Source organism: Suricata suricatta, chromosome 6, assembly GCF_006229205.1.
Source record: "Suricata suricatta isolate VVHF042 chromosome 6, meerkat_22Aug2017_6uvM2_HiC, whole genome shotgun sequence".
NCBI lineage: Eukaryota > Metazoa > Chordata > Mammalia > Carnivora > Herpestidae > Suricata > Suricata suricatta.
In genome coordinates this window covers 107166004-107183584 of record NC_043705.1, presented here as the reverse complement: position 1 = coordinate 107183584, position 17581 = coordinate 107166004, and the positions used below count along the sequence as shown (strand labels likewise).

Here is a 17581-nt window from a genome sequence, read left to right as displayed (position 1 = left end):
GCCAGTGCCTTGGGTGCAGCCTGGGGTCCTGGGAGTCAGAACGGGTGATCCTAAAAGGCCAGGTTTCTCTTCTCCCAGATGCCCAGTCGTATTTGGAGAATTCCAGGAGTGGGTGGAGCCCACCAGGTTCACCCCTTCGGGATTCACATCCCCTGCCTTGCTTCCTCCCTCTCCTCTTCCCCTTGCTCCTGGGGCCCCTCTTCTAGTCTGTCCCGCTTAACCCATTTTGGCCACTCCCAGACAGCCTCCTGTCCTGCCACATCACCTTTCTCCCGCCTCTGCCACCAGCACCAACCCCCCAAATGCCCCCTACCCCAAACCCCCAAACGCCCCCTGCCCCATTCCTTTATTGACTTCAGGTCTCTCTGGCTCAGAACAGACCCCAGCCAGGCCGATTGCAGCAGGCACTGATTGGGGACCAGGGACCCCCTCCCCCTCCCGCCTGCTGGAGGGATTCATGACAACTTAGTGGCCTGCTCAAGGAAGACCCCAGCCCTATCTGGAGCATAACCCCAGCCTGGCATCCCAGAATGCCTTAGCAAGTGACACACCAGCGCCTGCAGAGCCCGGCAAGCAGGAGGGTGGGGGGCGGGAAGCCGTAGGTATGAGTGGGAGAGGGAGTGGTAGCTGACCCTCTGGGTGCTTCACAGAGCCTGGTGAGTGGTGGGGACCATGGGGCACTAGAGAACAAGGCATCCCTCTCTTCAGGGGAGGCTGACACTCAGAAGTAGGGGCCCAGGTTGCCTGATACCCTGGCTTTTCAGAAGTTGGAAGTTGGGATTTTGGTGAGAAATTTCCCATTTTTAAACATAAGCAACTAACTGACTGGAAAGAAGTGTGACACAGTGTGGCTCCCTTAGGGTGACTGGCAGGCCCACTGCTCTGCAGAGGGGGTTAGCAAGGCTGGGCCCCGTGGTGAGGATGTGGTGGAACAGAGGCCAGGTCCAGGACCCCAACCTCTACTTAGCAGTCTTCTCCCCTTCTCCGTTGATGTCTGTGTCCACGGATGCCTGACCTGGGGCAGGCTGGTGGGGGGCCCTGGGAGGCAGCGTATGGCTCAGGTGTGCAGAAGGTGCCTTGGGGCCTCTCATTCCTGTTCTAGGAATGTTCTAGAACTCCTCCGAGATGGTGTTCTCTTGGGAGGCACTGGGAAGCGCTAAGATGGGGTGCTGACCAACCACAGTCACATCTAATTCCAGCCTACCATCTATGAGAACAAATATCTGGGAGGGTCGGGGGGAAAGGGCTCCACACCGGTAGGGTCAGCCATTTTCCCGAAGTCAGGTGAGGGTCAGTGGACACGGGGGGCACACTGGGTACTCTGTGTCTGGTTCTCAGCAGGCCCTGTCCCCTGTGCTCCCTTCCACCACCCCAGCCAAGTCCACCTAGCATGGTGCCCTGAGCAGGCCCAGTTTCCTGATCCAGAGTCTCCCCCACTCACCATGGGACCCCTATCCATCCTCTTAGGTCTGTCCTCCACACACCCTGCACTCCCCCCCAGGGGTGGGCTCTTGGTGTCTTCAGGGAGCCTGGCTCAGCCCTACACCTGGTGAGTCCTGACAGCCAACCTGGCCTGCCTGGGGAGCTCACCGCCTCCGGGGACAACCCACTGCATTTCTCTGCTGTTTAAGACACTTGCAGCACTCTCCCTGGGGCCCAAGACACTTGGACCGGGGCAAGGCTTTGTGGTGGGGGGCTTGTCTGCTCAGCCACACAGACCTGGCTCGTTCCCAGCTCTGCCCCTCCCTGGCTGTGTGGCCTTCAGGCCCCGGCATCAGCTCACCACTTAGCACAACACGGCAGCAACTGAAAGCAGTGTGTGGGTGGCTCTAGGGACAGCCAGCAAAGAGTTAAGACAGCCCCAGCCCCTCTGGATGTCACGTGACCCTGGCTTGCCAAGCCTACAGTTCTGGTTCTGCGGTGGACACTCTTCTCCAGACTCATTTTTTGCTGGTGGCTCATGGAAAATTTGGCTCCTTGAGCTCTAGGCCACTCCCTCTGGGGCCTGAGGCCTCACTGACGCCAGTCCTGCCCTCGGATCCTTGGCCAGCACCCCTGCCTCGCCCCCCTCACCCCCTTCTGTCTCCGCTTGACTTCCTGCTGCTTGACCTTTTCCCCCAGGACAGAATAGCAGCCCGCCCCACTTCGGCTGCGCCGAGGCTCCTCCCGGCACCCCATCCAGGATCGCTCTTTCTATTTGAGGGAAAGAAAGCCTTTTCCCGCTGACGGCCACGGCCTCTGTGAGCAGCATCCCTTTGAGAACTGTAGTCAAATGGGAGCCAAGGCAGGCTTGGCGTCTGCCAGTCAGAGCCCGGCCTTGACTCAGCTGTCTGCTGGCTGGTTGACCTGGCTGGGCCTGCTGCTTCATGTCCTTGACCCCCAGGGTCCTGACCCTCAGGTGTAAGATGGGAGCAATGACTTTCTCTCGGCAGGGAGTGAAATGGGATAATATAGGTGGCTCAGAGCATAGTTTTTAAAAAGTGATCGGTGCTTAGTGCACAAGGCCTGCAGGCAGAATGGTTCTCACCAGCCTGCTGTCCTTAGTCCACATAAAGAAACTGAGGCCCAGCTCCTGCCTCCAACCAGCAGAGAGAGAGGGAGGGTGGGGACCGGAGGCTTGGAGCCAGGGTCAGGTAGTGATGGAAGCCCACGGGCGAGTGGGCAACTCCTGGTTCCATGGCAAGGTGCCCTGGAGTCTGGGCCTCAGTGTCCCCATCTGTACAAAATGGATGGATTGGAGAGCCAGAGAGGCCAGCAGGGCTCGTGCCGGAGCTGGATTCCAGGACTGGTCCCTCTTGCTGGATGGAGTTAATGATTAAGAACCCTGATGGCTTCCCAACGGGCTGGGAGGTCCTACCCGGCCAGCAAGGAGGTGCAGATTCCGGGTGGGAACACGTAAGGTGGTGCTAACCTCCTCCAGGCTCTGAGGTTCACTTTGACATTGACTCTACTGACCACGGGTCAGGGTCCCACAGAGTTTCAGGGATCGGGGAGAGGCCAATGGTCAATATTGATCTAGCTGAGTCAGGGGAGCGGATGGGGAAGCGGGAAGGCTGGGGTGGGGCCTGCTGATAAATGGTCTTCCAGCTCCCAGCGTGGCTGTGGGAACGGGAGAACGGGGTGCTTGGTGCAGAATTCCCAAACTGAGTGCTTATCAAAATGACAGCTGCCTGGAGGCCAGCTCAGGCTCCATGCATCCTGTCCTCTGTGGGGAGGGCCTAAACATCTGTATTTTTTAGCATGGGTGACTCTGCACAGCCAACTCGGTTCCCATATTGGGGACTGTGGGCTCAACCCCTTTGTTGTGACGATGAGAAACCTGAGGTCCACAGAAGGAAAGTAACTCACTCAAAGACATGATGGGAGAGAATGATGACAATTCCCCCCTTTTTCTTGGAGGAAGGCGCAGTCTACTTCTAGCTAGCTCAGTTGTGTCCCACAGCCCAGGTAAGAATGGTGGGCCCAGGATGCCCAGAGGGAAGCTGAGACCTTGGTAGGCCCAGGTAGAGAAGGGAGGGTGGGGCATGTCGCAGGAGGAAGGACAAGGAGAAGGGGCCATTCCCACAGGACTGGCCCTGCCCCCGCCCTGCCCTGAGCAAACACTCCTAGCACCTGCTGGGGGGTGTCTCCTAAAAGATTTACTATGGCCCGTCTCAGAAGGCCATTTCCACTGCAGGGTACTTACCTGTACCCTGGAAAACCATGTCCGCATCAAGGGAGATTTGGGACACACTTGGCCCTCTGACACCCTGGCCCCCACAGCCTTCTCCCTAGCTCCTTCTCTCCCCACCCCTTCCCGATCCACTGTGCTGGGCTCTCAGCCTTTCCTCTGGCTTCCACCCTGCCCACCATTTCACCCGGTGGGACATGTGCCCAAAGCCTCTCGGGCAATCCTAGTGGCCGCCGTGCTTCTGTTCCCTCTTCTGGCTTTGTACACTTCACACCTCCAGGTCCAGCCCCCACCCGACATTCTCCAAATGTCTCTCACTCTTGGGATGGCCTCTCTGGGGACAGGAGACATGTCTAGCTCGTCCCTGGGCCCCACGCAGAGCCCAGCTGGCTGCAGCAGGCCCCAGCAGGTGTTTGGAGGAGCTAAAATCCAGAACCCCACCTCCCTCCCTCACACCCGGACCATCCTGGCCAGGTTCCTTGCCCTCTGCGCAATAATCGCTTTGTACATGGAATGAAAAGGAGAGGAATGTAGTGCCCAGTGAGGGGGCAGACTGGGGGCCCGGAGAGCCCAAGAGTCAGGCATGCCGAGTACCTGGTGTGAGATAAGACTCCGCCATAGTTACTATAGAAGTGGGTAAGTGGGTGGGGAGCCCAAGCCCTGCACCAGCCATCCCTCCGGCACTCCTGCAGCACATATTTGCCACTAGTGTACCCTGCAGGCATGATGAAACCCCCTGTGCACATGCGGAGCAGGGACAAGACACTGTCCTGCCTTCATGGAGTGCTCAGCTTTGCAGACTCTTCCTTAGGCCACTTTGGCCTGAGCGCGATGATGCAGCGGGTTCCGGGGTTGGGTAAGCCCACAGGGGGCCCTAGCCCAGCAAGTGCTGGGAGATTGTGGGGGAGGCTTCCCCGAGGGGGGACACCAGAGCTGTGTACTGAAGGGAGAGGGAGCATTGCTGTGCACTGAGCAAGAGGAGGGGAGCCAGAGGGTTTCCTAGTAAATGGGCAGTGGAGAAGTAGGGACTGTGGGGTGGGGTAGACTATGGAGGGACAGATGGTCAAAGACAGGGGATTCGGAAGAATCCCAGTCACAGTTGGCTGGCTGTTCAGAGACGGGGAAACACAGACTGGGTCACCAGAGGCCCCGGAGGGATTCCGGGTTGTCTGGCAAGAAGTCTTTTACACTCTGAGCCTCATTGTCTTCAGGATAAGGCTCTTCTTCTTCTTCTTCTTCTTCTTCTTCTTCTTCTTCTTCTTCTTTTTTTTATGTCTTTATGTTTTTATTTTTGAGAGAGACAGAGAGTGAACGGGGGAGGGGCAGAGAGAGGGAAACAGAGAATCTGAAGCAGGCTCCGGGCCCTGAGCTGTCAGCACAGAGCCCGACCTTTGGCTCAAACCCACGAACTATGAGATCATGACCTGAGCCAAAGTCAGATGCTTAACCAACTGAGCCACCCAGGAGCCCCTGGATAGGGCTCTTCTAATGGACACAAGGAGTACTATGAAAGCACCTTGTGAACCATAAAGGGTCACACTCCTGTCAGATAATAGAAGTGTTTTAGGTGGAATGGGTACTTTTGAGTTAAAGGATAGGTAACTTCTTGAGGTCTCCTGGAGCCCAGAGTCCTGCTCCTGTGCTGCCACCTGCTGGCGAGTGTCTGCAATAGCAGCGCAGGCCCTCAGGCCTTTTGTTCTGCCCTGGTGGGGAGATCCCCAGGCTGCGTGAAGGCAGACCTGGGAGAAGCCCAGGTGCTCAAGGTCAGCAGACTCCAGGGCAAGAGTGCACAAGGAGGGCCCGCATCCCTCCACAACCCACCAGCTTGTCCTTCTCGGCACACTCCCTGTGGCCACGCTACATACCGGCAGTGAGGATAGATCCCAGGAGTGGCTAGTACAGGAATGCTGGAGTCCCAGACACCCCAAGCACGGTCCAGAGGGCACTGTGGGCTCCAGAAGGCACATTTCCCTGACCCTGTGGAGTCCAGGCCTCTTAGGTGGCAGCAAGGCTGAGAGTGACTAACTCACCTGGCTTGCCTGGGATGAACCCACGTTTACTACGGAAATCCTATGTCAGCAAACCAGGACCCGGTAGTTACCCCGTTGTGGCCTTGAGGAGATCCAAAGCCTCCGCCCGACAGCCTGGACTCAGAACCAAACTGGCCTCTAAGATGGCAAATGCCTCCCTTCAGCCAATGGAGGCTCTCTCTCTCTCCAGTCCCAAGGCCCCTGCCCCAGGCATTCTGTCCACAGCTAGTGTTCGGGTATGGAAGGTATTTCTCTGATTACCCCTTTCTCCAAGCCGGTCTCCAGGACTTCCGAGGCCTGGGGGCTTGTCTGTAAGGTTCGCTTGAGGGAAGAGAATAGGTGGGGAGGGGGTGAGGGACTTCTTCTGGAACAATCTAGAAGGAGAAGACCCCCGCCCAAGGCCGCTGAGGGAAGATTTTGCTGCTGGCTGTTTGTGGCAGCCCGTGTCCACCGTCCCTGCCAACGCCCCTGCTCTAGTTAAGGGCACCCCAAGTGTCTCAGAGAAAGCCAGCCCCACCCCTGGCTCTAAGCCCAAGTTGGCCCAATCAGAATGAAGACCTTGGCTTTTTTGCAAATGGAGAGATCTTGAACAGGAAACCAATGAACAAACCCACCCAGTGCCCGCCCTTGACTGAGACAAGGAGACCTCGGGTGCACAGAAGTTTGTAGCTATTTATTGCACTGAAAACACCAATAAAACAGACACCCCGTTCCCCGCCCCCCACACCCAATAGCAGAAGTTTTGAGCAGTGGTCATTCAAATTCACAGCCACATAGTTTTAAAAAAAGAAAAGAAAAGAACCGAAACAAACCCCCCAAACAAATAGTAACAAAGAAACCAGCATGGGGAGTCTGGCAAACACATCCCCCAAAGGATCTCCCTTCGGGAGACAGGAGGCCGTGGGTCAGGATCAGAGCCACGGTGTCACAATCCTGGGACAATACTTTCCTGGACAGGTGTTTGCATGCTGGAGCCTAGGGTCTGGTCTTAGGTCTGGATTTTTTTTTTTTTTTTTTTTTTTGCATCTACAGGACGTTTTAGAGGAGCAGAGTTTCACTGACTGGTGGGGGTGGCGGGGCTCTGGGCCACTTCGTCTGCCAGCCTCCCCTGCATGCTGCCTCAGGAACACGTTGATGCCCTGTGGTCCACACTGGCTGAGAGACCCCCCGAAGGAGTGGCCTTCCGCGTGGGGCCGTTTCCTCGGGTTAGGGACCCATCCCCGTTTCTCTGGCACTTGGAACCAGGCACGGGAGACAGGAGGCATGTTAGCAACTACAGATCGGGACATCAGGGTCCTCCAGCTCAGTTACCCCTGGTGGAAAAGCCCAGGGCCAGAGCAGGAAAAGGACTTGCCCAGGGTCACACAGCAGGTCTGGTCAGAACTGGGGATGGAATCCTACGAACCCCCAAAAGATGGCTCTTTCCCCACAGTCCCCTGCTAATAAGCAGTTGACAGGCACCAAAGAGGGGAATGAGGGGCAGGTGGGGGATGGGTGGGGGGCTGGCCAAGGCCCAGAATGAAGCAGAGGTCCAGCCAGTGGATCCTGTCCGTTCTTGCGGGTACATTGGGCTCCACTTTGTCGTCTTGTTTGATCCCCCATCAGCCCTGCAACATAGGCTAGGCAGGAATATTTCACCCTTTAACTGATGGGGAAACTGAGGCTGGAACAGAGGCCAGACTTTGTTTCGGAACTTGCAGCATCCCCCGTGAAGGCTGCACCCTCACCCATGGCTGAGGGATGGCTGTGGGAGCCGGCAGCTCACAAGAGAGGCAGGCGGGTTTGTGGCTGGGACGCTGGGATCACTAGGCCTTACTGGGAAGCCCTCTGGACATGGGGCAGACCAAGGACCTGCCCCTGGGCCTCGGCCACAGGGTGTCTGCCAAGGATAGAGGCCAGTGATCAACCAGTGTGGAGACCAGGAGGTCCAGGCAGCCTCTTTCCTGGCCTGAAGCCCCAGAAGAGCCTGTCTCACCTGTCCCCGGGGCAGCAGCAGTCGTGAAAAGGGCCCAGCACGCAACCCATGATCAGGGAAAACTCAGAAAGTCCTGGATCAAACATCCCCCCACCCCTCCAGTCCTCCAGCCGACACCCAGGACTCCCCAGAGGTTCAGGGGAACCGGAGCCTCCTCCAAATCCCTGGGGATGTGGCCCTTCCTCCCCTAAAATCCTCCAGAGGGGACAGTATCTCATGCTGGCAAAACACGGCCACACAGAGGCCAAAAGCACAGAGAGGCGGCAACATAATTCTGAGTCGGACACTGAGAATACAACCTCTATTTTTTTTTTTTGTCCAAAACATGGAGATTGGTTTTGCTGAGTGTTTTTTCTTCTTTTCTTTTTTTTTTTTTTTGACATACTTACTGCATATAAAGTCATGCAAAGAAAACAGTGCAGACAGTAGATCCTAGTGGATGTACCACGGCATTCCACATCAGAGTCAGTCCCGGGGGGGAAGAGGGAAAGAGAAAGGAAAAGGAAGAGATTCGAACCCATGGCTGCAGGACGAGGTATGAAGAGGAGAAATTCCAATGCTCTGCTTGGACCAGCAGGTGCGGAGGGGAGAGGCAATGGAGACACATGCTCATGAACCCCCAAAGACTGGGGGAGGGGCTGGGAGGGCAATAGAGGCGGTGGGATGAAATCCTGGGAGGCTGGGAAGCGTTGTAGTAGGAACCTCAGTTTGGGAGGCAAGCAAAAAAAAAAAAAAGATATTTCCATCTTGACAAACCTCCCCCCACTCTCTCCGCTCTGATTTGCTATTTCTTAGCACTAACATCTGGTGTATCTGCAGTCCTGAAAAGGAACCTTAGGACCAAAATGTCAACGAGGCCCTCTTCCCCTCACCTCCGACACCCCTCCATCCCCTGGGACTCAGTACACCTCGATCCCAGATAACCACAGGTGACAAAGTCCATCTCAGAGATGACATTAAAAAAAAAAAAAGACCTGGAACAGAAAAAAACTACCCCTCATCCCTCCTCCCACGTCCCTTCCCAAGCCAACCCGACCTTCCTCACAATAATTTGAGAGGTTTAGTTATCACATAAATATCCATGAACGCAAAATCCATTTAGGAAACACACAGAAGTTTGGCTATAAAAAGGCATGCGGTCCAAGTTGGAAGTGATACCTAAGCGTTGCCTTCTTTGCCCCCAAAAAGCAATCAGATTCTCTCCCTTAGATGTGATGGAGCTGGAATTCTCCAGGGCTGATGGAGGGGTGGAATGGGCGTTACTGTTGGAGGTGATCGTCAGCCGGAGAAGAGTGAGGGCACCCTGAGACGGTCTCGTGCTCCACACGCTGAGGGGAAGGGCCGCAGGGACACGAGCACAGGAAAGAGCGGGGGAAGAGCTAGGGAGGCAGCGTTGGGGGTGAAGGCTCCTGGTGTCTGCTCCTCTCTCACCCTCTCCCCCAGGGCTGGCTCAGGGCTTGGGGAGACCCTGCAAGGGGAGAGACAGGGAGATCCCGGGCAGATGCCACCTCCCTCCTGATTCCACCCCACTTTTTCCTCAGCCCCTGGGGGATGCACAGCTGGGCATTCTGGCCTATAGCCAAGGCAAGAGCAGGCTCCCAGCAGCCAGGAGGGGGGGTCCTCAGAGCCAGCACCCAGGGCATCCAGGCCTGAGGAGGCCCCGGCCTGGCAGGAGACGGAGAGTGACAGGTGGTGGCAGGGAGATGTGGCGATTTGCTCTGAAGTCGTGATAACTTGTGAACAGGCAGGTTTTCTTGACGCAGGCGTGGCAGTGATGGTGATGGCGGTGGTGGTGGCATGGGGTGACGTGATTGGGGGAATTCCAGCACAATCCAAGTGGGAGAACCAGCAGCCACATTCCATGAATGAAGAGAAAATCTCTGCGGTTTGGGGCCCCCAGCCCGGTCCTTCAACTGTAAGAAACGGTACGCGGGGTGGGTAATGCAGTTGCTTCCAGGGGCTTGTCATCTTTTCCTACCGCAGCCACCCCCCCAGCCCCCCACCCACGTCCTTCGATGGAGTTGGAGCTGCTTCCTGTGGGTCCCACCCAGCTTTAGCCTCCATCCCCTTTTCCCGGGGACCTGCAAGGTCCTCTCTGTGGTCCTCCAGCCCCCACCCCATGGCCATCCAGCAGCCGAGTCCCCCCAACATGTCCCCCTCCAGACTGATACCGCCTGTTCCTTTAGATTGTCTCAGATGACAGACTGCGGCAGGGAGAGGCTCTTACTGGGGCAGGACGGAAGGCGCCCCAGATCTGTGGAAGTGCACAATTTGCCATTTGCCGTCCCGGCGGTGCCACACTCGGGTCTCCTCCGACTGGGCCGTGCGGGGGATGCCACCCGCATCCAGGTACTGCGTGATGCGGATGTAGGCGATGCAGGCCGACTCGTCGCCCATCAGGTGGATGTGAGGGTTCAGGATGGTGGTGTGCACGGGCTTGCTGTTCCGCGACCACACTGGAGGTGGGGGTGGGAGGGGGCAGAGGAGTTGTGCCTGGGGGCCTTCTTCACTTCCTTCCCTGCCTGTCTCCCAGTGACCCTCTCAGCAGAGGCACCCCCTCCCCCCACTGCTTCATTTCCACAGGAGGAGTGTCTGGGACAGAGCTTCTAGATGACTAGATCAGATCCCAGCTAACAGACACTGGATTTCAGGCATGCCAATTCTTTAAACACAGGGGAACGAGATTTTAGAATCACAGTATCTCAGACACACAGAAGTATAGGACTATGATTGTAGAATCAGATGAACTTAACACCAGCGTCTCAAGCCCAGAGTCCCTTCAGAGGCCAGGCAAGCACATAAAAGAGGCTGTTGAGCTGGGTGTAAGATGCTAAATGACAACAGACCCTTTGCCTCGGGCTCAGGGAGCCCTAGCAGTGGTGGAGACTGGTGATACCATGTCCCACCTACAGAGGGCGCCCTGTACAACGATTCCCAGGCGGTTGATCTTGAGTACAGCTGACCCTTGAACAATGAGGGGGAGGAGAGGAAGGAGGGGGAGGAGGGGGAGGAGGGAGAGGGGGGAGGGCACCCACCCACCCTCTGCACCGTTGAAAATCCATATATACCTTTTGACTCCCCTAAAACTTAACTACTAATAACTGTTGACTGGGAGCTTTACTGATGTCAGTGGTCGATTAACCCATATTTTGTACGTTATTTGTCTTACGGGCGATATTCTTATAATAAAGTAAGCTTGGGGAAAGAAAATGTTATTCCTTAATAGGGAAAAGGAAATCCATTTACTGAACGGCGCTGTACTTATTGGAAACAGTGCACACATAAGCGGCCTGCACAGTTCAAAGCCATGTCGCTAACAGGTCAGCGTCATGACTGGTACCCACATTGCCACACCTTCTGATTTTTTGAGAGAATCTAGAAACCTGGGTTTTGATGTGAAAATGCCTCATTTTTTATTAGTAGTATTTAATTCAAATTTAAAACATCATGCTAGCCACATGAAACATGTACAGTCCAGATAGATGGCCCGAGGAGCCCTCATGTGCCACCCCTACTGGCAACAGAATGGAAACCTGGGTAATAAAACTGGAGAATCTTAGGGTCTTAAATCGTAAGGATGGGATTAGGGGTCATGGAGCGAGGTCATGGAGTTCTCCAGAGTTAGGTGGAAATGTGTAACTCTTGTAATCACGACCCAACTGAGAAAGGTGCCTGAAACCTGCTTTCTCTCTGCAGAATATGAGCTACGACTGTTATTGTTGTTGTTGATTACTTTGGTTCTGAGAACTCTCAATTTTTTTAGTAAGATAGAAAACAAAAGCACAGAAAGACAATGACTCAGGGAGGGGCTGGACAGGGGTCCCCGGGTCCCAGGCTCCAGAGGAACCCTCATGCTTTCTCTTGGTGGAGCCCAGATGCAGGTCCAAATAGCATAGAGAGCTGATTTAAACTATATGCTGCCCGTCTCCTCCCTTGGAGATGACACTTCAAAAATCTACAATATTAAAAAGCCCCCTTCCTCCCCCATCCTTTGATTCTGATGGCCAGCCAGGTGTGGGAACCACTGATTTCCTAGAAAATGTAAAATGTCCTTTTTTTTTTTTCAGGATGACTGAAAGCATCCCTAACATTATTATCACACTATACCCGGGCTTAGCCTACAGAACTCCAAATCACTAAGTCTTCCATAGGAAGACTAGACTGATAGATGGTTTCAGTATGGGGCTCTCAGAACGTAGAGCTTTTGCATTCTAGGCTTGGGTGTGACCTCAGAGGTCGGAGGTCATCCAGTGGCCCTCCTCCAAAATGCAAGGGGACCTCCTCAAGCATCCTTGACGGCAACCAGGGCTGGAGGCACTCCAGACTGTCTAGTTCAATGCATCCGGTTAGCACATGGGGCAGCTGGGGTCCAGAGAAGCAACCTGACTTGTCCCAAACTGGGCTGCTTTCTGAAGGAAATGCAGTAAAGCCTAGAAGAAGTTAGTCTCTCCAGATGGGATTGAATTCGGACAATCCAGAACCATCTCAGAAGGGACAGACAAGCTCAGCATTGTTGAGAGCGCTGGGCCTTGCTGTTGTCAGCAAAGGCTGGGGTTCTGGGGAACATGTGTAAAGAAACGACCACCTTAATTTGGTGTCTCTGAATAGACAGTAGCCTTCTAATATCCCGCCTCATGGGTAGCGTGGGAGAAAGGGCCAGGTCCTCCAGCACCGGCAGGGAAAAACAGGCCAGATGATGAGACGTGGCCTGAGGCAGGCGGTGACTCCGGGTCTTGCTCTCATGGGCCCTTTGGCGTTCAAACCTGCAACCCGGGGGCCTGGTGCCCTGCCCGGACGCAGGCCAAGAGTTGGCTCAGCCTTCTCTTTGTGTTTATTTTCCTTTTCCATCCCTGAGCCTTTAGAGCTCAGCCCGGTTTCTATTCTACTGGCTGGGGACTGGGGAGTCCACTCTGTGGAACCAGCACCCCCAGAAGACAGACCTGTACAGAGATGGCCATGGTGATTGGTGAGGGAGCCCCAGGGTGATGGGGACACTTGGGGTCCAGCCACCTCTCTTCACATGAAAACTTAACCTCCATTGCTAGCCTTGAAATATTGGAGTTTGATTAATCAAGGGAAAATGCAGCTTCCTTCTTTGCAGCTTTTTGGGGGTGCTCTTGAGCCCCTACCCTGTAAGAGGTGGTCAGATTGGGTGCAGGCAGGAGACAAGAGTCCTGCTGGGAGGCTGCTAACACATAGTTAAGAGGGGGTGGCATGGGGTAAGAAAGGGAAGGAGTGAGTCAGGACTGGCCTCTGCCACTGACTTTCTGGGTTCCTTTGGATGAGTCATTTCCCCTCTCTGGGCCTCAGTTTCCCCTTCAGGGTGTTGTAGAGCGGGACTAGATCCTTTTTCAGTCACTTAAGTGTCACCTTTGTTTTAGCCACCTACACGTGCCACTGTACTGACTTCATTAAAATATCCCCTTAAACCAATGCACTTTATCAATTTATGTCAATTTATTATAAAAGAAACCTTTTTGGTAAAGTCAGTAACAAACAATCAGTATCATAGAGCACAATTTTAATCGTGAGTCCAGGGTAAATGAGACCAAGTTCTGAAATCCTAGCTCCGTGTTCTTGCCTGACAAGGATCTGAGCCTGAGACTGTTGTCTCTTTGCTGAAGCAGAGTGTTAGAGATGTTTAAGACCAGCGCCCGGCTGAGCCTTTCCCCCTGATGAGACCAGATGTGTTGGAAGAGAAACTAGGAAGGAACCAACTTCGTTGCTGTGCGAACCAATGCTGCTTCGAGTGGTGCCCACGTGCACGAAAATCATCTTGGGCACCCTCGGTGGCATATGCCTTCCCTTTGGGGTACCCTGGATCTGCGATGTCTCAGGTCCCGAGCTAGGTGAGTGTAACCTACATGTGCTTTGGTTTGTCCCTGTCTGACCCCTGGCCAAGATGAGACCTGGACACAGGCAGAAAGCGCCCTTGGTCAAGGCCCAGCCTCAGCCCCCTGACAGCCCCTGGTTGCAAAGCTGCCAGGGCCCCTCCTGCAGAGGAGAGGCCCAGGAAGGACAGACATGCGGACAGAGACCGGGACAAACAGGCAGGGGCACAGCAGTGTGAGCTCAGGTCCCTTCCTCCTCCCTGGACTGCCAGCCCATAGGTGTTAATAGCCCATGAGCCAGCTCGTGACCAGCTGGCCAGCTGGGGTGGCCCCAGGTGTCTAGATTGCTGCAACTTGGATACATGCTCTGATAAGAAGGCTCCCGTATCTGCACAATGGGAATAAAGTGTCACCCCCAACCCTCCCCGGGGCAGGGCAGGAGAGGACTGGGAGCGCTTGTCCCATGTCCCCATCCTCAGCCACAGGAGGGACAGCGGGCAGTTGGATGGGCCCAGGTTATGAGAGGGAACCAATGTGGTACCAACCCCTGTCCACACGGGGTCTTCCTCTTCGCGGGGGCCCTGCCTGTCACCCTGCTGTGCCATCCGGCAGGACATGGAACGGAGAGCAGACAACAGGCACCCCAGAGAGAAGGGATTGCTCACGGTTTTCAAAATAGAATCGATGGAAGTCCAGGCCCTCGACCAGGTTCCCCAGGGCCTCGGGTTCGAAGGCGGTCATCCCGGGGTCACACATCTTCCTAGGGGGGGAAGGCAGAGGGAAGAGGAATTGGGGTAGCCTCTTGGGGCCACCCTCCAACTCCAGGGCCTGGACTGGAGGAGGGTGGGCCTGAGAAACCAGAGGGATGGAAGCCACCTCCCAGGATCAGTGACGTCAGCGGGCGGGACAGGGCTCGCCTACTGTGCTGTGAGGCACCCACAACCATCCCATGGTGGCACTGGGAAGCCGGGGTTCAATTCAGGTCCTGGCCCTGCCGCACAGCGGTTGTAAGATCCCCAGCAAGTGGCCTCACATCACCCAGCAAAGATGCCCTGAGTGGCTGTGAAGCCTTGTGCAGAGCCCTCAGGCGCAGGCTCCAGCGACTCAGCCTGAGCGCAACGCTCCACCCTGCGTCTCCCAGCCCCCTGCAGCGGGGCCTAGAGGGGTCTTTCCCAATCTGTCTTCCTGGGGGAAGGACTTTTCCCTTCACATGGAAGTGACTTTTGCTCACCAAATAGGTACATCCCTGGAGGGGGTGTGTTTTGCTACTTTAAAGATGGCCATTTGGCCCTCAGCGTGAGCCTCAGTTTCCTCTTCTGTAACAGGAGGAAAATAGCATTCCATCAAGTTTTTCATGCCTGGGAGGAAGGCACACAGGGTGTGGGGAGGAGGCCCTCTGCTGTGTATTTTCAGCTCAGAGCTCCCTTCCAGTTCTCAGCCTTCTGGGGAACCCCCTCAGCCAGGTTGAGGAGGAAAAAAGCCGTCTTCCCCGACTGCCAGGTCTCCAGGATCTGTGGGACGACCCAGACCCTTGTGACAATGACCGTGAAGTCAGGGACAAGAAGTACTTCCAGAGGAGCCAAGAGCCCATGCCCAGGAAGGAGCCAGACACACTGGAGGAGGGGTATCAGGCCCAGTATCGTCTGAGCTGGTCGCTGGCTCCTGCCCCTCAAATTCTCCAAATGGATTAGCAGGGGGTGGGGGGGAGATTGCTGGGGACTCTGCTCAGACCATATGGGATGCTCGGGACCCTTCAGCTCCAGAATCGTCCAAGGCAGGCTGGGGTCTGAGCTCTGCATGTCTGGGAGACAGCACCCCCACTGGAGGAGCCCTTTCCAGGAGGCCTCGGGATCCCTGCCTCTGAAGGGACCCAGAGACCACCTGCTCCAACTCCATTATACATCTGGAGACACTGAGGCTCAGTGAGGGAGGGATACACAGGCCTAGACTCAGGGTACGACAGGCTCCAGGGGTCACAACTGAGTAGCCTGCAGATGTCAGAGAAAGTGACATCACAGAGCTGAGAGGGGGTCCCTAGAAATGGCACTGGTTGGGGGGCTAGAGTCCAGAGAAGCCCCCTCTCTTTCCCTCCCTCCTTGGCTGTATCCTTCCAGAGATGCTCCATGACTCTTCCCATGGCTGATTTAACCACAGGGCTGGCCACAAAGCCCATCCAACAGCGTGTGCTTTTATGCTTTACCCAGGTGCACACGTGCATACACACCTGCACATGGCCCTTATGCACACAGTCACAGACAGGCAGTGTAGACAAATGTGGTCTGTCTCACGCCTGTTCCTTCTGGAGGCCTTGTTCCTCTAGTCGTAACCAGTAGATTATGGGGGCCTTGCCCCTCCCTCCCCGTAAACCCTCCCCCAATTTCAATGTACCTGGCTTGCCAAGCCTTTGGGAGGCAAACTTCAGCCCCCGGGAAACGGTGGAAACCAGGAGCCAGCTGCCCAAGAACCAAACCCCAGCTCCGTTACTTCATCTGAACCCAACAGGCCAGGGTCATTCTGCCTCAGTCGGCAGCTTTTGTCCACCAGAAAGCAAATGTGGGGTCTTGTCAGCCGTGCCTGAGTCGGTGAGCATCCCCCCTCTCCCTGGGGTCTACTTCTGGGTCAGACCAGGAGGTGTGGGGTGACCACTAGGGGGCACTCTGGCTCAGCCTTTGCACACAGCGGCCCCTTGAAAGGCTGGTCCAGGTGTGCAGGGGACAGTCTCATACCACCTGTTTCATTTTATATTATTTCTGGACACTCTGCCTTTTCCACCAGAGGATTTAAGGTTCTATTTTGAGGGTCTTTGGCTCACCCCTGCTCACTGGAGGACACACCCTACCCTGCCCACCTGAGGTCAGAGGCCCGAGGAGCAGGCCCACGCAGCAGGTCTGAAGACCGGCCCGCCTGCCTCCCCTCCTTCCCCATTCATCTCCTGAGGAGCCCCGTGCTGTGGTGGGGACCACCCCCTCTTTCCTTGGGGAAGCAAAGGAGTTTGGTTGGAGTCCCTCCTGAGGAATAACTTAGGAGGACGAGAAAGAGAGGGAGGACCGAAATGCGATGTACTATGAACAGAAAACTTCACTAAAGCATAAAGTCTAAATGCAAAACAGAAATATGAGCTCAGTCTGATTCACGGCTCATGCAGAGGGAGCGAATGAGGGTCAGAGACCAGGACCCCTGAAGTTCACCATCAGCAACCCCCCCGCCCCACCACGATCCAGGCATGACATGCAGAATGGGCCCAGCCAACTCACGTGTAGGACTCAAAATCTCCATTGCTTATGGCTTCGATCAGCTGCTCCGTCACTTTTATGATCTCCTGTTTCCGCACTGTGAGGCAGGAGGGGACACAGAGAAATGATAGGAATAGTGATGGTAAGGAAGCACCCACTGCCGTTTTCTGAGTCCCTATCATGCGCCAGACACTGTGCTAGAACCTGAGGGCCTTGAGGAGACTGTCTGCTTTATATTCACATTCTCCCTGGGAAGTAGGTATCACGATTCCCATTTCACGGAGGTAGAAACTGAGGCCCAGGCAAGTGGGAAAAGGTGTGAAAGTTCCCTCAACTGCAGAGAGCAGAGCCAGCGTCCCAGGTCTTTGCCTCAGTGAGGCATGTGTGGCAGACATTCTGATGTTAGCTCTGATTTGAACCCGGGTTGTGTCCAAAATATGCTTCTCCATCCCCTTGCTTTGCCACTTGAATCAAAACCAGGTCAATGGCGGGGGTTGTCACTAGTAGCCATGAACCAGGGCCCCCCAACCCGGGCCCATACTGGGGACCCCAAGGAAAGTCTTAGGGCTTACTCATCCCTCAGGTCTGGGTGAGCCTTTTGGTCCATTTGGGTGCCTGTAGGAATCAGGCTCTGAGCTGTTCAGAACTTTCTAGGCATTAACAAATCCCAGTTGCTGAGACCTTGTCTGAAACACTACAAACAGCTGGTCTTTTTGGACAAGTTTGGGCATCAGCTTTCTTATTAGATGTGTGCTGTTCTGAGCCCCAGTTTTCCCATCTGTGAAATGGAAACACCACCACCTCTCATCCCTTCAGTGCCAAACCCAGACTTGAGGACCAGA

The 17581-nt window shown here is 55.3% G+C and overlaps 1 protein-coding gene across 5 annotated transcripts in view; it reads right to left on the bottom strand.

Moving 5' to 3' along the window:
* Positions 1-6680: 6680 nt before the first annotated feature.
* CAMK2A (calcium/calmodulin dependent protein kinase II alpha) overlaps positions 6681-17581 on the bottom strand; it is a 63090-nt gene continuing 52189 nt past the window's right edge. For 4 of the 5 annotated variants that reach the window (XM_029943055.1, XM_029943056.1, XM_029943057.1 and 1 more), the window contains 4 exons: positions 16761-16836; positions 14172-14266; positions 9903-10131; positions 6681-9588 (listed from right to left, as the gene is read on the bottom strand). In XM_029943055.1, the coding sequence (XP_029798915.1) occupies positions 9585-9588; positions 9903-10131; positions 14172-14266; positions 16761-16836 (404 nt within the window). In that variant the 3' untranslated portion in view covers positions 6681-9584. Of the gene's footprint in view, positions 9589-9898; positions 10132-14171; positions 14267-16760; positions 16837-17581 lie in introns of those variants that run through there. The other variant, XM_029943059.1, reaches the window with a different exon arrangement.